Source organism: Chanodichthys erythropterus, chromosome 11 (genome assembly GCF_024489055.1).
Source record: "Chanodichthys erythropterus isolate Z2021 chromosome 11, ASM2448905v1, whole genome shotgun sequence".
NCBI lineage: Eukaryota > Metazoa > Chordata > Actinopteri > Cypriniformes > Xenocyprididae > Chanodichthys > Chanodichthys erythropterus.
In genome coordinates, this window is record NC_090231.1 from 55,657,629 (window position 1) to 55,678,184 (window position 20,556).

At 37.7% G+C, this 20,556-nt stretch overlaps 1 protein-coding gene across 1 annotated transcript in view; it reads right to left on the minus strand.

The window, feature by feature from the left end:
• mmp15b (matrix metallopeptidase 15b) overlaps window positions 1–20,556 on the minus strand; it is a 43,325-nt gene that overhangs the window by 9,164 nt on the left and 13,605 nt on the right. The window contains exons 3-8 of the mRNA XM_067400105.1: window positions 19,922–20,044; window positions 19,515–19,822; window positions 11,024–11,185; window positions 7,756–7,982; window positions 3,914–4,052; window positions 795–945 (exon numbers count right to left, since the gene is read on the minus strand). Coding sequence (XP_067256206.1) covers window positions 795–945; window positions 3,914–4,052; window positions 7,756–7,982; window positions 11,024–11,185; window positions 19,515–19,822; window positions 19,922–20,044 — 1,110 coding nt within the window. The remainder of the gene's footprint in view (window positions 1–794; window positions 946–3,913; window positions 4,053–7,755; window positions 7,983–11,023; window positions 11,186–19,514; window positions 19,823–19,921; window positions 20,045–20,556) is intronic.

Here is a 20,556-nt window from a genome sequence, read left to right on the forward strand (position 1 = left end):
CCGTTATATGTAGTCAAAAAATAGTAACCCTCCTCTCGATGAAATCCAATCTGGGGTGGTCACTGAAGAAGAACGCGAGACACGTTAATACCAGGAGTAAACATCAACCTCTCCCAGCGGACCACCCGAGACCAATGTTAAAACCGGGTGTAAACCAGGGTCAGTAAAGGCCGTGACACACCAAGCTGACGTAAAAGGACTAGCGGCGATGAAAGCTGACTGTGTTGTCGCCTCTCGTTGGCTGCGTCTCGGCTAAAAAGCTGCGCTTGAACACACCACAAAGATTATAGGAGACTGTCAACTAACACATGCGTTCTGTGTCTGATGTAAGGAAATAACTGTCTGTATCAGCAGGTATCAATAATCTATATTCATCAATCAAAAACAAAAACCGTAAATAGTACAGCAGATATACACACCATAAACAAAGCAGCGCTTGCTAACCATTTTTAATATAAATCATGCTGTTCACTTTCTTCATTCCAGGCGGCTCAGGTTGTACTGAAGTTATTCATGCATTGGAATGCTCAGGTTTTATTCTCATAAACTGACTCGATTGCTAAGCTGAACAGTCATTCAGAGTTCTCTATCACACCAACGCATGCCAATTCAACATGCTCAATCGGCCAAAATACCCCTGATAATGTCAAAACTGAGCCGGCAGATGCTCAACGCTGGCCCAACCATCAGCTTGGTGTGTCAGGGCCTTAAGTCATTGCAAGGAGGATTATATAAAACAACTCAAGGGAACGATTAGATTTTTTGTGGAACAAAAAATAAGACTATGCCCTCACCAGTCTCCTTTGAAGTAGTAAGTGAAGCCTGAGGGTTCCCACCAGATGGCTGTGTCTATCTTGTCATATGGGATGTCTCTGCCATAATCCATCAATTCTTGAGGGTAGCCAGGCTCCAAGTTGGCTTCCCTGAACAACCAGTACTGACTTCCTACAGGTGGATTGTCACAAGAGAGAGAAGAAGAAAGTAGTGATAGTCCAATACTTTTTTGTGAATTTTGAAATATAGTGTAAAATGTCCTAGGGGGGAAAAATGTGTTATTTTATTGCAGCAATTTTATGTTTGTCTCATTTGGCATCATATGACGTTTATATATCCGCCACCTGTTGAAAAACCCATGTCAGCATAGGCATAATTTGCGGGTGGGACCGATGGGACATGCCCCCACAATTTTTGCCAGGGTTGATATTTTCCCCACCACTTTGTGAAACTTTGTGAAACAAACCTCCCTCTCTTGATTTAAACATCTATGGTTTTAATGAGAGAGAAAAAAAAAAAAAAAAACTATACAAGGGCGGAATAAAACTCAGAACCTCTGACACGCTTAACGAAAGTTCTACCACCAGACCATTATGACATACAAACATTAATTGCATACATATGCACTTATTCACTGACGTGAAGAATCTTGGAACAATATATTATAGTATAGTACACTGCCTGACACAAAAAAAGGGTCGCTGTTTAGTAGGGGTGTAACAATATATTGTGTCACAATATATCGCAATACAAAAATGCAAAAGTATTATATAGTGGATAGTGACAGTATGTGTTGTGAATAGTTCACCCAAAAAATTTAAGTTTTAGTGTCAGTACTACATTAAACTACTATATATATAATGTTGAATATAATGTATAATAATGCAATGGGGGAATATTTGTGGGTCCTGATAAATGTCAAATGTCTTATGTTACGATAAAAAGTGGCCTAAATTATTTTAAATATATCTAGTCAGTGACAGAGTGCATATTCATCTAAAATAAATCTGTTTCAGCTTCAGAATCATGAATATTTTTATTCAGGTATCAACATATGTCCTGTGTATTGGGTTATCAGCACCAAGTCCAAGCCAATTCATTTCCATCCCCAATGTAATATAAAATTTTGCATTTTAATCAACAGTACATTTTTTGTTAACCTTTTACCATATGTTTTGGAGTATCACAATAATATTGTATCATGAGTATTGTGATATGCATCGAATCGTAATATGTATCATTTCACTTTTTGAATTTAAATAGACAAATACTCTATGATCCAGTCTATGACTGGATCATTATTGCAGTAATTATTATGTTTCTAGCATGTTAGAGGTTTGGCAACAGTTAACCCTAATTGATGGAGTGTGAATTGGTACCTCTGAGTCCTGAATTAATTGAAAGTCTTTGGGATGTGCTGGAGGAGACTTTACAGAGTGCTCACCTCTTGCATTGTCAATACAAGAGCTCGACCAAAAATTGATGCACCTCTTGATGGAAATAACATCACAACATTTCCATCAAGAGGTGCATCAATTTTTGTGTTTGGGACGGCCGTGCATATCAGCCTACCACCAGAAAGCAAGTTAAAAAGTTCAAAAATGAACATGAAGAACGTACAGAGGTTGAAAACAATGGTGAGGAAGTAGAAAAGACAAGGAGGCAGCAACACTCAATGGGTAACAGGATTTCATGGTGCATGTACAGGGACTTTCCAACCTTTGACACAGTCTCCAGCACTGAACCACAGATTGGTGTTTTCTCTCTATTGTAACACAACTGCATGACAACACTGAAAAAGATGCACCAACAATGTGGGTTTGGTTCGAATCCCACATTTTAATGGTTAAAGTGACGACAGAGAGCGTCACATGGAGCCGTTACAGAAACATTGGGAGCTTCGGTTTTTATTATTTTACAGTATGGCAGACACTGAGGCACCATCCTCACGGACCCGTTTGATTCAACGGGCCCTTATCCAAGTCCAACCGTTGCTGTCAGCATCTGGTAGAACCGCTAGCTGACGCAATGGCCTCGCTTCACAAAGAACAGATGTTGCTCCCCAAGTTTTTCGGTCTCCCGATTTTGTCGAATGGCAGAAATCCAAATTTAAAAGGGCCTTGCCAATGACATCACTTGCCCTACAGAGTTTCCTTATGGAAGCCAGCTTTCCTCAAGTACAGCACATACACATTCATCTTCACAGACATCTAATAACTTCCTAGTGAAGATTTCTGTTTCTGTTTGATATGTATAACTAATGTGGGAAACCTCACTGTGTTCTGAGCAGTTTTTGATTTCAATCTGCTGGCAGGGCTTGGAAATAACAGTGACGAGTTTCTGGCCAGTTGACTTTTGCTTCAGAGATTTTCACTGATACTGTTCATATGACTTGCAAATTTGGTTTACAGTTATAAATTGAGATGATTTAAATATTATTAAGCAGAATGTTAGCATGGATGCTGAAATTCTTTTTCTTTTTATTTATTTTATGCCAAAACCTGAATATGAGCATTTTAGCACTTCTGGTTCCATTATGCTAAAGTTAATGTTTTTGTTTTTTATTCTGTGAAATAAAATGCATCAATAATACCCTTAATGATGTCATTTTCAAATCAGAAAATTAAGCCAGAAAATAAGTCAAGCATTTTCATTAAAAGGGTTTCTTTTCTTGTTACTAATGTAACAATAATTGTAACTTTCAATCATAGCTGCAAAAAATTATAATAAAAAAAAACACCAAACATTTACTGAAGTGAAACTAATGTGAGTTAAAGCATTCACTGTGTTTTGCTAAATTTATTGTCAATCTCCAGAATTATACAGCTCCAAAATTAAATTGTGTCCATTCACCTTAAACCCATATATAAAACAAAAAGCCACGTCTCTGAAACTCTACCTTTAAAATCCATCAGACTTACACATAAGTGCCTCGGGGAAATCAAGGACACTTCCTGTACTAAATGACAAACGTCAAAATCAATGGCTTGTTCTAATGTAAAAAGCACTTCAATGTGATGTAATTCTGCCAGCCTGGGTAATAATTTCTCTCACGAATATAACATTTTTATGGTCTATATTGACTTTTAACAGCATAGAGCTATATCAGTTTTCAAGTACAGTTAGAAAGGGAAAATACCTTTGAAAAACACGAATCGCCCATCATGCCTTTCATATGCAGCGTCAATGTCTCCCGGCAGACCCCTCCAGAAGTGTCCGATCGGCATGGGGTAGTTATCCAGCACTCTGTTCCTCCTCACTCTCCAGAACCAGCGACCCTGAGGAAGCAATAAGAGATGATGATGATGGTTGTGTATTTCTGTCCTCACACAATCTACATATAAACACGCCCAGAGACTATGGAGAAACATACAGAGAGCAGCAGCTTTAGTTTATGCTCTGATAGCCGCAAACCCAAGCCCAAGTGTGATTGCATGCTAAGAGAACATTGTGCTAACGTTTTTCACCTTCAAATCAAACTTGGGTCTTCAGCCAACAAACGTTTTCACATTAGGTCAGTAGGCGGAGAGAAAGTGGTCTTTTGTGGCTCTTTGAACGCATTTGACCACCTGAATGAGTTTTCATCTACCTCTGGAAGTGGTCAAAAGTGGACAAGCTCAAAACGCTTTACACCCAGTTTACACTTGTATTTAGCACTTGTGATCTGATTGACCAAAATGCATCATAATACCAGGTGTAAACAGGGCCTCAGTTGATATGCATACTGCACATTTTCCAAACCATCAACACTTAAAAGTGCAACTGAAAGAGAATCAGAAAACAACAAATAAGGGACTAGGAAGAAGAAACTTATTATGCTTCTATCAGTGCAAATATGTCTTTTTTTTGTCCATAAAAAAAAAAATTGCACATCCGATTACATCTCTTAAACAAGACACAATCTGGGGGTATCACACATGTCATGTCATGTGGGGGAAATCTTTTCTGGAGTTCGAAACAGCCACGGAACATTCTGGAAAAGTTTGCTCTTGCTGGTAAACACCTTCGAACTACCATTGATCCGTGGTGATTACATAATAGATTATATAATTCTAGTTGCTCAACTGTCTTAGGTCTTCTTTGTCGCATCTTCCTCTTTATGATGTGCCAAATGTTTTCTATGGGTGAAAGATCTGGACTGCAGGCTGGCCATTTCAGTACCTGGATCCTTCTACGCAACCATGATGTTGTAATTGATGCAGTATGTGGTCTGGCATTGTCATGTTGGAAAATGCAAGGTCTTCCCTGAAAGAGACGACGTCTGGATGGGAGCATATGTTGTTCTAGAACTTGGATATACCTTTCAGCATTGATGGTGCCTTTCCAGATGTGTAAGCTGCCCATGCCACACGCACTCATGCAACCCCATACCATCAGAGATGCAGGCTTCTGAACTGAGCGCTGATAACAACTCTCTGAGAAACTCTATTTTTGGCCACAGCATTGGGGGAATTGGTGATCCTCTGCCCATCTTGACTTCTGAGAGACACTGCCACTCTGAGAGGCTCTTTTTATACCCAATCATGTTGCCAGTTGAACTAATAAGTTGCACATTGGTCCTCCAGCTGTTCCTTATATGTACATTTAACTTTTCCGGCCTCTTATTGCTACCTGTCCCAATGGAATGTGTAGCTCTCATGAAATCTAAAATGAGCCAATATTTGGCATAACATTTCAAAATGTCTCACTTTCAACATTTGATATGTTATCTACATTCTATTGTGAATAAAATATAAGTTTATGAGGTTTGTAAATTATTGCATTCCTTTTTTTATTCACAATATGTACAGTGTCCCAACTTTTTTGGAATCAGGTTTGTAAAAACATGAACACACTGGAGAGACTCTTTATAGTAGAAACTGAAGTTGACAATGACATTGTTTTTTTCATTGCTTTCAAGCAATCTACTGTATGAAGTACTATATAAATAAACTTGACTTGAGTGCCGAATTGCAGAGCTGGTGCAAACATATCCACATTGCTATGATCAGATGATTTCTTGACTGCTGTTTTCTCACTGCTGTCATTCTACTTGTATGCTTATTCTGTTATTTGCACAGCATATATTTACATATTCATCTACACGTCGCTCTCAGCAGTCATGTTGGTCAACAGTATACCACCTAAGTGAAAAACCAAAAAGAATTTTGAGAATATCGGGGCTGCTTTAGTATGAGCTGCAGTAATAGCGATCATGTACATGTACATAAACTCAGTGTATCCTTACACTCACTCTGGCTCTCCACCAGGACCTTCAGAACGTTCCAAACCGAGCCCAAATTAAAACCAGAGCCGTGTCTGCTGCCAAAATGCTCTAAATTTATCCTGCTTTCTCCCTACACCCTTCTCAACCCCAACACCTCATCACAAACAGACACACATGCACCTTGTTCTCTCATGGAGGAACACAATGTTGCATGAGTTAACCTGTAGTATTGTGTTACATGAGGAATGGCCTTGTTTAGGGAACCTGCCTTTGAGACATACAGATTACTGGGGAGTTGCACTTCACTCAAGGGCATCTGATTGTTGTCTAATGGATAACTTGAGTACTGCCACCAGTTAAACAGTAACACCTGCATAAATATTTTCCAACAAACTGTGCTAAGGTATAGGGCTGTAATGATACCAGCATTTCCCCCTGGCAATTCTTAAACACCTCTGATCGGCCATTGTGTTCACATGCTCAGATATGTCTGTGATTGGCTCCAATGATCAATGCTTCAAAAACATGTTGTAAATAGACATCTGTGCCGCTCTTCACTGAGTGCTTACACAGATACACACGCATCACAGGCGTCTAGCAGTGGATCCCTAATATATCCGCTGCTAGACGCCTGCTTTCAAACGCTCCTGTGTGTATCTGTGTAAGCGCTCGGTGAAGAGCATCAAAGAAACATGTTTTTGAAGCACTGATCATTGTAGCCAATCACAGACATATCTGTTGAGCATGTGAACACAATGGCCAATCAGAGGCATTTAAGAATCCGCTCAACAGCACTCAAAAATGCTAGTGGGAAATGTTGGTATTGGCACATTTTTCAAATTTTGAATCGGTACTTTTGACAGCCCTACTAAGGTGTAGCATGCCCAGTAATGCCTGTGCCTCTAATACTACTTCTAATAATAATTAGAGAAGCAATAGTAGTTGTAGTATTAATAATAATAATAAATTAAAATAACGAAATATAATATTAAAGTAATATTTGCTCACCGCAAAAATACCCATCTGAAAAAAATATTTTTAATAATAAGGTGCCATTTATTAATTAATGGCATTATTTACCTTGAACTAACAAAAAAAATAAGTATCCAGGATATCCAGGATATGGAAACATTAACCAGGGCATGGACATATTTGCCAAATTACATCATTAGGATTTTATAATAACCTAGTAATCTCAATTTATCAATATCTCTTCATTCTTTCGTTCTGTACATTTCTTCTGACTTCTCCAATAGCAAGAAAAAAAAAACTAAATGTGCTTTTTTTGCTTTATATGATGTGGTCTGTTTTTTGTTTTTCAGATAAAAAAAGAGAATTAAAGATACTCTGCCACAGAGAGCGCTTCTTTCATGTAGGAGCAAATCACACGACATGACCACAAAACCACAACTCCAGCAAAAGTGACAGAGCAGATGAATCTAATGCATCTCCTGATCAACTCCAGACTCCAGATACATGGCTCTTTCCGTCTTTATGGAGCTCTGCCCGATAACAAAGACCAGCACTGGGGTTTTTACGGCCCATTGCCTAACAAAGCCTGATTGAGAGCAGGCCGACCTCAGCAGGCCTCCACCTCTGTGTCAGGTCTTTCACCTGGAACTGTTACTGTTATTGTTTCACCGCTTGACCTGCTCTGATTCAGAAAGCACTACAGCTGCTGAGTGAATCGAACAAAGCCTGTCAAAAACATGTTTGGGACATATAATTCTCATTAACATAATGCAGAAAAAGCTTAGCTAGGGTCTTTAGCTCACCTTAAAGACAAACATCTCTCCCCTGAGCATGGTGACTGTGTCAAAATTGCCCTCACAGATGTTTGGGCCGTAGTGATCTGGGCGATCAGTGGTGCGAGGCCTGTCCGGCCGGCGAGGGGGCGCTCCGGGAGGGTTCTTAGGGGGTTGAGGTGCCCTGGGGTCTGGATGGGCTGGACGCCGAGGGGTCACAGTGGGGAGAGCCTGAGTGGGAGAACTGCTGGGTGGTCCTACATGGAAGAGTGGAAGAAACAAACACAAATTACTTCAGAATTTGCAACAATAATAGCTCATTGTGGCAACTTCTTAGTTCGGTCTATGATAAATACAAAGTGGATAGCTTTTAATGCAAATATATAATCTGCCAATCACATGGCAGAAACCCAATGCATTTAGGCATGTAGACATGGTCAAGATGATCTTCTGAAGTTCAAACTGAGCATTCGAATGGTGAAAAAAGGTGATTTAAGTGATTTTGAATGTTGTTGGTGGTGCACAATACCAGTCAAAAGTTTGGAAACATTACTATTTTTAATGTTTTTGAATGAAGTCTCTTATGCTCATTAAATGCTGCATTCATTTCATAATAAATACAGAAAAAAACAATAATATTGTGAAAAATTATTACGATTTAAAATTATGTTTTTTTTTGTTTTTAATATACTTTAAAATATAATTTATTCCTGTGATGCAAAGCTGAATAGTCAGCATCATTACTCCAGTCTTCAGTGTCACATGATCCTTCAGAAATCACTGTAATATGCAAATTTATTATCAATGTTGGAAACAGTTGTGCTACTTTATTATTATTATTTTATAACCTGTGATACTTTTTCATGATTCTTTGATCAATAAAAAGTTTAAAAAATAAATATCAGCATTCATTTAAAATAGAAATCTTTTGTAACAATATACACTACCATTCAAAATTTTGGGGTCAGTAATTTATTTATTTATTTTTTATTTTTTGAAAGAAATTAATACTTTATTCAGCATGGATGTGTTAAATTAATATAAGAAAGTGATAGTAAAGATTTTCATTGTTAGAGAAGATTTACATTTTGAATAAATGCTGTTCTTTTTAACCTTTTATTCATCAAAGAATCCTGAAAAAAGTATCACAGGTTCCAAGAAAATATTAAGCAGCACAACTGTTTTCAACATTGATAATAACTGAGTATCAAATCAGCATATTAGAATGATTTCTGAAGGATCATGTGACACTGAAGACTGGAGTAATGATGCTGAAAATTCAGCATTGCATCACAGAAATAAATTATATTTTAAAGTATATTAAAATACAAAACCATAATTTTAAATTGTAATAATATTTCACAATTTTATTGTTTTTTTCTGTATTTATTACGAAATAAATGCAGCCTTAATGAGCATCAGAGATTTTGTTCAAAATATTAAAAATAATAATGTTTCCAAACTTTTGACTGGTAGTGTATTTCATAAACTGTAAACCCTAGAGATGTTTGTGTGTAATAATCCTAATAAGATCAGCAGAGAATGATCTGAAAAAGAATAAGAAAAAAACATCCAGCGAGTGGCTGAAATGCCTTGTTGATGCCAGAGGTCAGAGGAAAATGACCAGACTGGTTCAAGCTAATAGAAAGACAACAGCAACTCAAATAACCATTCATTACAAACAAGGTCTGCAGAAGAGCATCTCTGAACACACAACACATCGAATCTTGAAGTAGATGAGCTACAGAAGGCAGAAGACACATCAGTACCATCAGATAAGAACAAGAAACTGAGGCTATAATTCACATGTGCTCACCAACACTGGACAATAGAAGGTTGGTAAAAGTCTTATGAGTCTCCATTTCTGCTGCAACATTCAGATGTTAGGGTCAGAATTTGGCATAAACAACATGAAAGCATGGATCCATCCTGCCTCGTATCAATGGTTCAGGCTCATGGTGGTGTAATGGTGTGAGGGATAATTTCTTGGCACACTTTGAGCCCCTTCGTACCAAATGACCATCGTTTAAACACCACAGCCTACCTGAATATTGTTGCTGACCATGTCCGTCCCCTTTTTAACCACAGTGTTCCCATCTTCTGATGGTTACTTCCAGCAGGATAACGCTCCATTTCACAAAGCTCAAATCATCTCAAACTGGTTTCTTGAACATGACAGTGAGTTTACTAGACTCTAATGTCCTCCACAGTTACCAGATCTCAATCCAATAGAGCAGCTTTGGGAAATGGTGGAGCAGGAGATTCACATCATGGATGTGTAGCGACAAATCTGCATCAACTGCGTGATTGTAATCTGGACAATGTGGACCAAAATCTCTGAGGAATGTTTCCAGCAACTTGTTGAATCTATGCCAAAAAGAATTAAGGGAGTTCTGCTTAAGGGAAATTACTTTCCTTAATATTCTCATTATGGTAATTTGAACAAAGAAATATATTATTTTAATTGTAAAATTTATTTATAGAATTTTTGTACAACATGGTAGTATTTTTTGAACTGTCTTATTGAAGAAAAAAAAAATTATAGTATTACAGTAATTTATGTATGCAATGAGTAACAATAATATAAAGAGACTCCACTGAGAATTAATGGACCCTGAATGAATTACCAAATCCTAATGGTTCTAAAACTAAGCTTCATTTTCTGTACGCAAAAAATAACTTTTTTCTTTTTTTCTTTTAAAAGTATGAACAATAATAGAGATGCTTGCCTTCACAAACACCAATAATGAGTGAAATGATTAATGAATTTGCCTCACATGAGCACGAGTTCTTTCTTCTAAAGTGGGAATGATGCCTGCATTTCTCCCCCACAACTGAAACTCCCTCATGCTAAACTTAAATAAACATTACTTAAGTCCACAAAGACCAGACTATTTCAAAGGAACATGGCCTGGTCAAGGGCAAAGTAAACCAGTCTAAAAAAAAAAGCAAACATTATAAAATTTACATTAAAAGCTTGAATACCAGTAAAGCTTCTTGCTGTAAACAAACAAAAAGACTTTTACAACGACACATGTTTATAATAACTCTGGTCCAGACTGAACCAGGAAACTAAACAAAAAAAACCAACACAATCTAAAACTGTAAATCTATAGTGTCTATAAACTCTTTCTGTGATAGATGATAAGGAGAACAACAGAGAACGGGATCCGGAAATGAAATGCGCCAGACCAGAACAAATGTTGCACAACTGTTACACCATAGAGGTAGAACTAGACACTTGTTCTTGTTCTAAACTGCTAGATCAGAGACAATTTGCCACAAAAAAAGAACTTACCGTAAATCTGCTGGACCCCGCGGAGATCATCCTCAGGCAGCTCAAAGTTTTCCGTGTCCATCCACTGGTAGAAAGGAGCCATAATAGCCAATGGATTATTGGAGTGTTCCAGTCCGAGGGCATGGCCCAGCTCATGTACGGCTACCAGGAACAGATCATTACCTGGGGGGGACACACATATTAAATATCACAGGCTGCGGTATAAGAGAAAGCTAATGGTCAGCAATAAGAAGAAGAGCTGATTTACTGAGGTCACTAGTAAAGAATGTCTGATACAACAGCTTATTAATCTTCATTTGCTCTGGGAGATCACAGCTGCACTTTATGGGCACTCTGGCATAAGGACACATGATATACTGCGTATCAACCAGAACATTGCATTTGCAGTAGTTAAGTGCGCACATTAAACAAAATCGCCACTGCTCTTGCAGTAGATAAGAAAGTGAAGCTATATTTAGTCGGCTGGGTAAATGGGACATATAGCTGCTTTTCCATTGTTGGGCCAAACCATTCTCATTGGTTAAAGGGTTAGTTCAGCCAAAATCATTTACTCACCCTCATGTTGTACCAAACCCGTAAGACTTTCTTTCATCTTCAGAACACAAATCTGAGTGATTTCTGTACCTCCACTGACAGCTACACAATGACAACTTTGATGTTTCAAAAAGTTCATAAAGAGATCATAAAACTAATCCATATGAATTGAGCGGTTTAGTTCAAATTTTCTGAAGAGACTCGATTGCATTTTATGTTGAACAGATTTAATTTAGGCTTTTATTCACATACCATTTGTGGTAAAAGGAAGCTCAAGCATGTTCGCTTGACATTCTCGTGTGTTACGCAGCACGTTTGAGCTTCAGCAAGAACCAATGAGGTTCATTCTTGTGTTACGCATCACGTTTGAGCTTCAGCAAAAACCAATGAGGTTCATTCTCGTGTTACGCATCACGTTTGAGCTTCAGCAAGAACCAATGAGGTTCATTCTTGTGTTATGCATCACGTTTGAGCTTCAGCAAGAACCAATGAGGTTCATTCTTGTGTTATGCATCACGTTTGAGCTTCAGCAAGAACCAATGAAGTTCATTCTCGTGTTACGCATCACGTTTGAGCTTCAGCAAGAACCGATGAGGTTCATTCTTGTGTTACGCATCACGTTTGAGCTTCAGCAAGAACCAATGAGGTTCATTCTTGTGTTATGCATCACGTTTGAGCTTCAGCAAGAACCAATGAGGTTCATTCTTGTGTTATGCATCACGTTTGAGCTTCAGCAAGAACCAATGAAGTTCATTCTCGTGTTACGCATCACGTTTGAGCTTCAGCAAGAACCGATGAGGTTCATTCTTGTGTTATGCATCACATTTGAGCTTCAGCAAGAACCAATGAAGTTCATTCTCGTGTTACGCATCACGTTTGAGCTTCAGTAAGAACCAATGAGGTTCATTCTCGTGTTACGCATCACGTTTGAGCTTCAGCAAGAACCAGTGAAGTTCATTCTCGTGTTACGCAGCACGTTTGAGCTTCAGCAAGAACCAGTGAAGTTCATTCTCGTGTTACGCATCACGTTTGAGCTTCAGTAAGAACCAATGAGGTTCATTCTCGTGTTACGCATCACATTTGAGCTTCAGTAAGAACCAATGAAGTTCATTCTCGTGTTACGCAGCACGTTTGAGCTTCCGCAAGAACCAATGAGGTTCATTCTCGTGTTACGCATCACATTTGAGCTTCAGCAAGAACCAATGAGGTTCATTCTTGTGTTTTGCATCAAGTTTGAGCTTCAGCAAGAACCAATGAGGTTCATTGTCGTGTTACGCATCACGTTTGAGCTTCAGCAAGAACCAATGAGGTTCATTCTCGTGTTACGCATCACATTTGAGCTTCAGCAAGAACCAATGAGGTTCATTCTCGTGTTACGCATCACATTTGAGCTTCAGCAAGAACCAATGAGGTTCATTCTCGTGTTACGCAGCACGTTTGAGCTTCAGCAAGAACCAATGAGGTTCATTCTCGTGTTACGCATCACATTTGAGCTTTAGCAAGAACCAATGAGGTTCATTCTCGTGTTACGCATCACATTTGAGCTTCAGCAAGAACCAATGAGGTTCATTCTCGTGTTACGCATCACATTTGAGCTTCAGCAAGAACCAATGAGGTTCATTCTCGTGTTACGCATCACATTTGAGCTTCAGCAAGAACCAATGAGGTTCATTCTCGTGTTACGCAGCACGTTTGAGCTTCAGCAAGAACCAATGAGGTTCATTCTCGTGTTACGCATCACATTTGAGCTTCAGCAAGAACCAATGAGGTTCATTCTCGTGTTACGCAGCACGTTTGAGCTTCAGCAAGAACCAATGAGGTTCATTCTCGTGTTACGCATCACATTTGAGCTTCAGCAAGAACCAATGAGGTTCATTCTCACACATCAAGCAGGTTCGGTTGAGCTTCTGGTTATGTCCGCTGATCAATGTTTATATGTGAATAAAATGCTAAATTCAATCTGTTCAGAAAATTTGGACTAAACCACTCAATTCATATGGATTAGTTTGAGGATCTCTTTATGAACTTTTTGAAGTGTCAAAGTGATAGTTGCGTAGCTGTTAATGAAGGGCAGACATCTCTCAGATTTCATTAAAAATATCTTCATTTGTTTATCAAAGAAGAACGAAAGTCTTACGGGTTTGGAACCACATGAGGGTGAGTAAATGACAGAATTCTCATCTTTGGGTGAACTAACCCTTTAACCATTATTTTCTGTGCCAATCCGGCCCAGTTTGTATGGATGTGGTTTCATTTTTCACTGTGGGGATGATAATGGAGCACTTTGGAATGGAATACAAATGTATCAGTCATTTACAGACTGTATGTGATGTAAATAGTGACCATGATATAAAGGATGAAAAGATATTTCTGTTTTAAACTAGTGTTAACTTCGCTCAAATACCTTGCTTGGCCAACTACAGAGAGAAACTGGTAGCCAGGCAACAGACAAGTGACCAATCCTGAGTGGCGACATCACTACACACATGCAACCAGCACGGTTAAAGGGTTAGTTCACCCAAAAAGGAAAATTCTGTCATTTATTAATCACTCTCATGTCATTCCACACCCGTAAGACCTTCGTTAATCTTCGGAACACAAATTAAGATATTTTAGTTGAAATCCGATAGCTCAGTGAGGCCTGTATAGCCAGCAATGTCATATCCTCTGTCAAGATCCATAAAGGTACTAAAACATATTTAAATCAGTTCATGTGAGTACAGTGGTTCAATATTAATATTATAAAGTGACGAAAATTTTTTTGGTGAACCAAAAAAACAAAATAATGTCTTATTTAGTGATGGCCGATTTCAAAACACTGCTTCAGGAAGCATTGGAGCATGAATCAGTGTGTCGAATCAGCTGTTCGGTGATTCGATACGCTGATTCAATTGTGCTCCGATGCTTCCTGAAGCAGTGTTTTGAAATCGGCCATCACTAAATAAGTCGTTATTTTGGTTTTTTTGGCGCACCAAAAATATTCTCGCCGCTTTATAATATTAATATTGAACCACTGTACTCACATGAACTGATTTAAATATGTTTTTAGTACATAAATGGATCTTGAGAGAGGAAATGTCATTGCTGGCTATGAAGGCCTCACGGAGCCATCGGATTTCAACTAAAATATCTTAATTTGTGTTCCAAAGATTAACGAAGGTCTTACGGGTGTGGAACGACATGAGGGTGAGTAATAAATGACAGAATTTTCATTTTTGGGTGAACTAACCCTTTAACAGTACTGATGAGAATACCGGACCAAGAACGGCTTATAATCGTGCTGAACAAGCTGAAGTGTAAATATAACTGTAACCATTCCTTACAGTTCTTGGATCCGTTCTGCCTGATGGTGGAAAAGAGTCTAAACACTCTTAAAAAGAAAGGATCTTTATTAGCATTGATGGTTCCATGAAGAACCTTTAACATTCATGGTACCTTTCCAATGCACAAAAGGTTCTTGATAGTGGAAAAAGTTCTTTAGGTTATTAAAATGTTCGTCACACTAACAAAACATGGTTCTTTTAGGAACTGTTCACTGAATGATTCTTTGGGGAACCACCCAAAATAGTTCTGTGAAAATCACCTTTTGGAACCCTTATTTTTAAGAGTGTATGAGTGAAGAGGATAGTGTGGAATGATTGAGGGTGAATTGGGAACAGGGTTTCCCCTGTTAGTTCTTGCTTAGTGCTGAGAAGATGTGGACTTTAAAGTGGCATGAAATCAAAATGGACTCTCTTGACTATCTTAACACATAATCTGGATATAAAAACAGTTCATCAGTGCATGCTCTTCAAAAGAAAAGTGTTTGTCTTTGTAATCTTTCATCAAAATGACTCTGAAATGACTTTCCTTTTGGCCAAAGCTGCATATGTTTCAACCAATTAAGTGTTTCAGGAAGGGAAAAAGTCCTAAAATTGACTGCAAACTCTACTATGGAACAATCCAGTCAAGTCCTGCTCTACACTTTTTAGTCTCATTGAGGTTTCAATTAATACATCACTTTACAGAATTGAAATGGGTTTGCAAATTCTGCTTCATTTTGACTTTAATTCACATTTAGCTTTTTGGTACACACCCAAGTTTGATCCCCACAGATCCCTCTCTCCTCATCATGCTCACCCAAGGCAACAATGGGAAATTACACTATAGTAGGCAAACTGTTTGTCATCAATATCGATTCACAAATTAGGCTGGATTTCTTTCATACCACCTTTAAACTGTGTCTAGATAAACCGTACCCCAGACCTCACCTTTCTAGCACACAAACCAAACTCTGATGTCAAACCGATTTTGATCTACACACAAAAAGTGAAAATGGCCTCAATTTGCACTTTGTTTGTGTTCTTACCCTTGTGAAAATGAAGTGCACTTTAGCACACTTTAAAAAGAGTACTTCTTACAGAAAATAATATACTTTAAAACAATATACTGCAATTAAGTTATATTATATTGCATATATTAAATGCAATAAGCTGAACTTTAGAGTGTTTTTTACTTAAGTATTTCATAATTACTTCTACTGTCTTTGAAATATGGTTAATCTGTACTGCTGAATGTACTGACATTTGTAATTACACAATTGCAATAATGAAGTTGTAATTTAGCACATTTAAAACTTTTAATGTAATATAAAATAACACACTACAGTTAAAATGATGTACTTTATATGTACTTTAGTATGCAAGTCTACAAATAAGAATAAGGGCTCTTCTTTAAATTTGCAATCTTTAAATGTGAGATTATTACAAAGTACACTTTTTAAAGTATATTTAAGTGTTTTAAGAAAGTGTACTCTCTTTAAGTGGACTTTTATTTATTTATATTATCTTCAAGTCCAATTTTCTTTAAGAAATAGACTTTTGAGATTTGAAGTACACTACAAGTGACACTACAAGTACACAGTAAGTGTTCCTCTCTCTCACTCAGGCTTATCAGTTCATATGAAAAGGAGTTTGTGAATCAGTGCAGAACATTTGCATTTATCTGCACATGATTTATGGAAACGCTTGCAATGACAGTGCACTCAGTCTGTGACTGACTTCAATCATGTTCTGTCTCCATTTTCCAGCTGTCACAATGATCTGTGACTCTGCGGGTGTAAATGGCTCTCTGTGATTTTTAAATCCTGATTTCAGGGGGGAGGAAATGATTGACTGCTTCCCTAATACTGACTGTATCCATTATTAGCCCGTGTAGACAATCCAAACTATGCAAGGCTGTATGAAGTCATCGGATACTAATGTTGCTTGTTCAAGGTTTTTTCTCAGAGAGGCAACATCATTAGGGCTAATAAGCGTGCAGATAAGAGAAGTACTGAACTGCTGTCCTAATGCTTTCAGACAGTTCAATCAATGACGGCTTTCACAGACAAACGCACTCGTCATTCAAAGTCTTAGGGCCGCGGCGGTTAAAAGATGCAACTTCAGGGCAATAGGAGATATCTCTCCCCACAGCTGTGACACGGTGACCGAGACTTCAACTGTAGCTAACAATGACGATCCTGTAGACATTACAAAATTATGGAAATAGGCTCTGGAAAATTTCTTTTGAAGCTGCATGATGAGCTCTCAGTGAATGTTACAGTGTGTCAGCAATTAATCAAATGTGTCATGATGTAACGATTCCTTTAAACTGTTTGAAAAACTACATCCCATGATTAACCTTTGGCCCATTTAAAAGACAAAGAGGCTTTTCTAAGTTACTTTAGGAAACAGGGCGCATATTACAGCTTTCTGTATTAAAGTCGACATGAAGTTGTGAAAGTCTTGTGACGTATATCCAAGTGAAATGGCTTCTGGAACAAGAAAAAAAAAAAAAAAAAAAAAAGTAGGGTGGGACTTGTTGAGGTTTGCTATTGGCCGATCTTATTTGAGTGACAGGTTGCCCCGCCCTCACTCCAGTAAACATGTCAGAGATGTCACTGCAAGTTATTTTGATTAAATGATGCTTCACATGATGCTTTTTAATGTTTTCCTTTTCCTTCAGTGTTTAATGCGTCTGTTAGTGCATGTGTAAGATCTGCAAAGGTACTACGCTCATGGTGTCTATTAGCTGAGTACACAGACCTGCTTAAAAAGGCTCCAAAAGTGTATGTCACGATGTGAAATATTAGCATAATGCCCACCCTTTGGCAAACGCAAAGAGAAAAGGTGATGCTTAGAGTCAGTTAGTGTTGTCGTCATGTCATGGAGACGCGGTGTGTTTTATTGAGAAGGCAAAAGCCCTTTGTCTGGCCTTTCGAAAATGGATTAAATTAGGAATCAGTGGTTAAGATGTTTCTAACGCTGTTCATGAGCTGTTTGGCAAATCAATGCACCGGGTCAGCTGACCAATCACAGCGCTCTGAGCTTTTCAGAAGGAGGTGCTTTGTAGAAATCTGCACGTTTCAAACAGACTGGGAATAGATGTACTGCAATAATGTTTTTTGAACACTGAAGCATGTTAAACTATTCTATTACATTTATTATATTTAAAAAAAGCATATGAACCCATTAAAGATTACAAAGGCTCATGAAATTAAAAAAAAATATATGTGCATGGATAAGTTAATAAGAATTGTCAATTATGTTTTCATGTTCACTTTAAGTTTTCCTCTGAGAAGTTAGTTCAATGTTCTAAATGAGATCTTATCTGTTTCGTAACCATGGTGATTTCAGACAAGATTCTAATTTAGAATGTTTCTGTTATATGGACTCCTGACCTTTCATACAAAGGTACAAATAGTCAAATGTCGCAAATTTTCTTTTCCATTTTTTTTCCAAATCCTAAACCTTTACTCTTTACCCCACTTTACCTGTTCAATACATACTTCATGATTGCAAAAGAGTCTTTATGCATTTCTGACACTCTTGATACAACAACATGCTGCTCACATTGTCACCCATCAGTCTCAAATGATGTCACTCGCCTCCACAGGAACATGAAAACCTCCCATCACAATGGCAAATGAGAGCACAAACCACAGAGTGAACACTGACAACAGCAGACTTTTTCTTTAGCAAATGACTTGGTTTGATCATTAGACCGAATCTATAGCAAGTGAATATGGTTGTTTCATGAGGGTTAGTGAAACTGACATACAGCAGATTTGTGGACTGTGTGTGCCTCCCCATAACTTACAAATGATATAATTAAAACGATAATGAACTTTTATGAACTAATATATAATAATGAACTAATATATTATCTAGAATTAAAAAAAAAAAAAAAAAAAGATTTAGACCTAAATGTAACTAAAATGTATTTAAATATATTTATTCATATATAAATTCTATGTTGAATCAAATAAAATATTTCTAAACTAAAGCTACTTTTTGTAATGTCTATGTAATGCTTTTCTCATTTAACACAATAATGACTTTAAATTATGTTGGGGGTATTCTCTCCAGCAAATTTGATGTGCAATTAATTTGCGATTAATTAGATTATTTTATCTGCACATCATGTAATTAATTTACATTAAAAAAATTAATTTTAATCGCTTTTCTCTTTATCTTTACAAAGTAGAAGCAGGTTTTAAATGTTTACATTTACACTGGCCTTATCAAGCTCTATAATTTAACTTTTTAAGAGGAATAAGAAACTAAACAAACAAACAAATAAATACTGTTCAAAAGTTTTAGGTCAGTAAGTTTTTTTGTTTTTTTTTTAAAGAAATTAATACTTTTATTCAGCAAAGATGCATTACATTGATTAAAAGTGACATTAAAGATTTTTATATTGTTTCAAAAAAATTATTTTATATCTATTTTCTAAACTTTCTATTCATTAAAGAATATCAGTTTCCACAAAAAAGTTAAGCAGCTCAACTGTTTTCAACATTGACAATAAGAAGAAATTTTTCTTAAGCAGCAAATCAGCATGATTTCTGAAGGAAAATAATATTACATATTATAATATGTACATATAATATTACATATTATGCAATATATAAAGCACACAGGTCCTTCTGACTCACCTTGTAGGTTTTGTGAGCCAATGGTCCACGGCTCGTCTGAGTCGAAGTGAGTATCTCCACCCATCCCGGGACCAGGGAAGTAAGCATGCGCCAGGAAACCCCCCTCTCCGTCAAAAGGTGAACTGTCTCCATGGAATCCAGATGCGAAGAAGATCATAATATCAGGTTCCTTCCGACGGCCGTATTTGACCTCATAGAAAGGAATCTCATCAAATGTCAGCGGCGTCACCTTTTCCCACACTTTGAAGGCCCTTCGGATGGCCTCGTACGAGTTGTACTCCCCGATCTTAGGCGTGTAGTTCTGAATACTGCAGCCACGACAGACACAAGAACAACAGTGATGCAATGAGTGTCAGAATCACTGAAAATAATAATGATATGGACTGAAGAATCAGATTCAAACCCACCTGAAAGTTATGTGGGTCTTGTCCCACTTGTGGCCAGTGAGGGCATAACGTTTCCGTCGTACATTGGTCTTGATTTGACCCCCAAACTTGTCAGGGACGCCACAGCGGGGTCTCTTCATGGCCCTTAAAAGAAAGGAACAGCTTAGCTAGAAAACAGCACAATGAATGAGTTAAATAGGCAACAATCACAGAAGCAGTGTCTAAATCCACTCCCCATTTCCTACAGCATATAGTGCACTATATTGAGTGTCAGCCATTTTGTGGTGAACATTGTTCCCTACATTTGTTCACTCGATAAACCCACAATGCACTCTGATTTCAAGTGTATAGTCGATGTACACTCGCCAACTGACTATTTCCCATATTGGACATGCGAAACAGCGACAGAGCGCAAAAGAAAAATAAAGATGGCGGATGGCAACACCAGAGGCTTGTTCGAGATGCATCGGCGCTGTGCAGACTGATCGGCATCTGACATCAATGTACCATCAAAGTGATTCAAAAACATAAGGAGTCATATGCTCTCCCGATGCATCTCCAACAAGCATAATGTTTACAAATGTAAGTATACATTTTTGATAATTAAAGTACATCTGTATGAAGATATAGTGAAGCTAAATGATACAGATTGATTT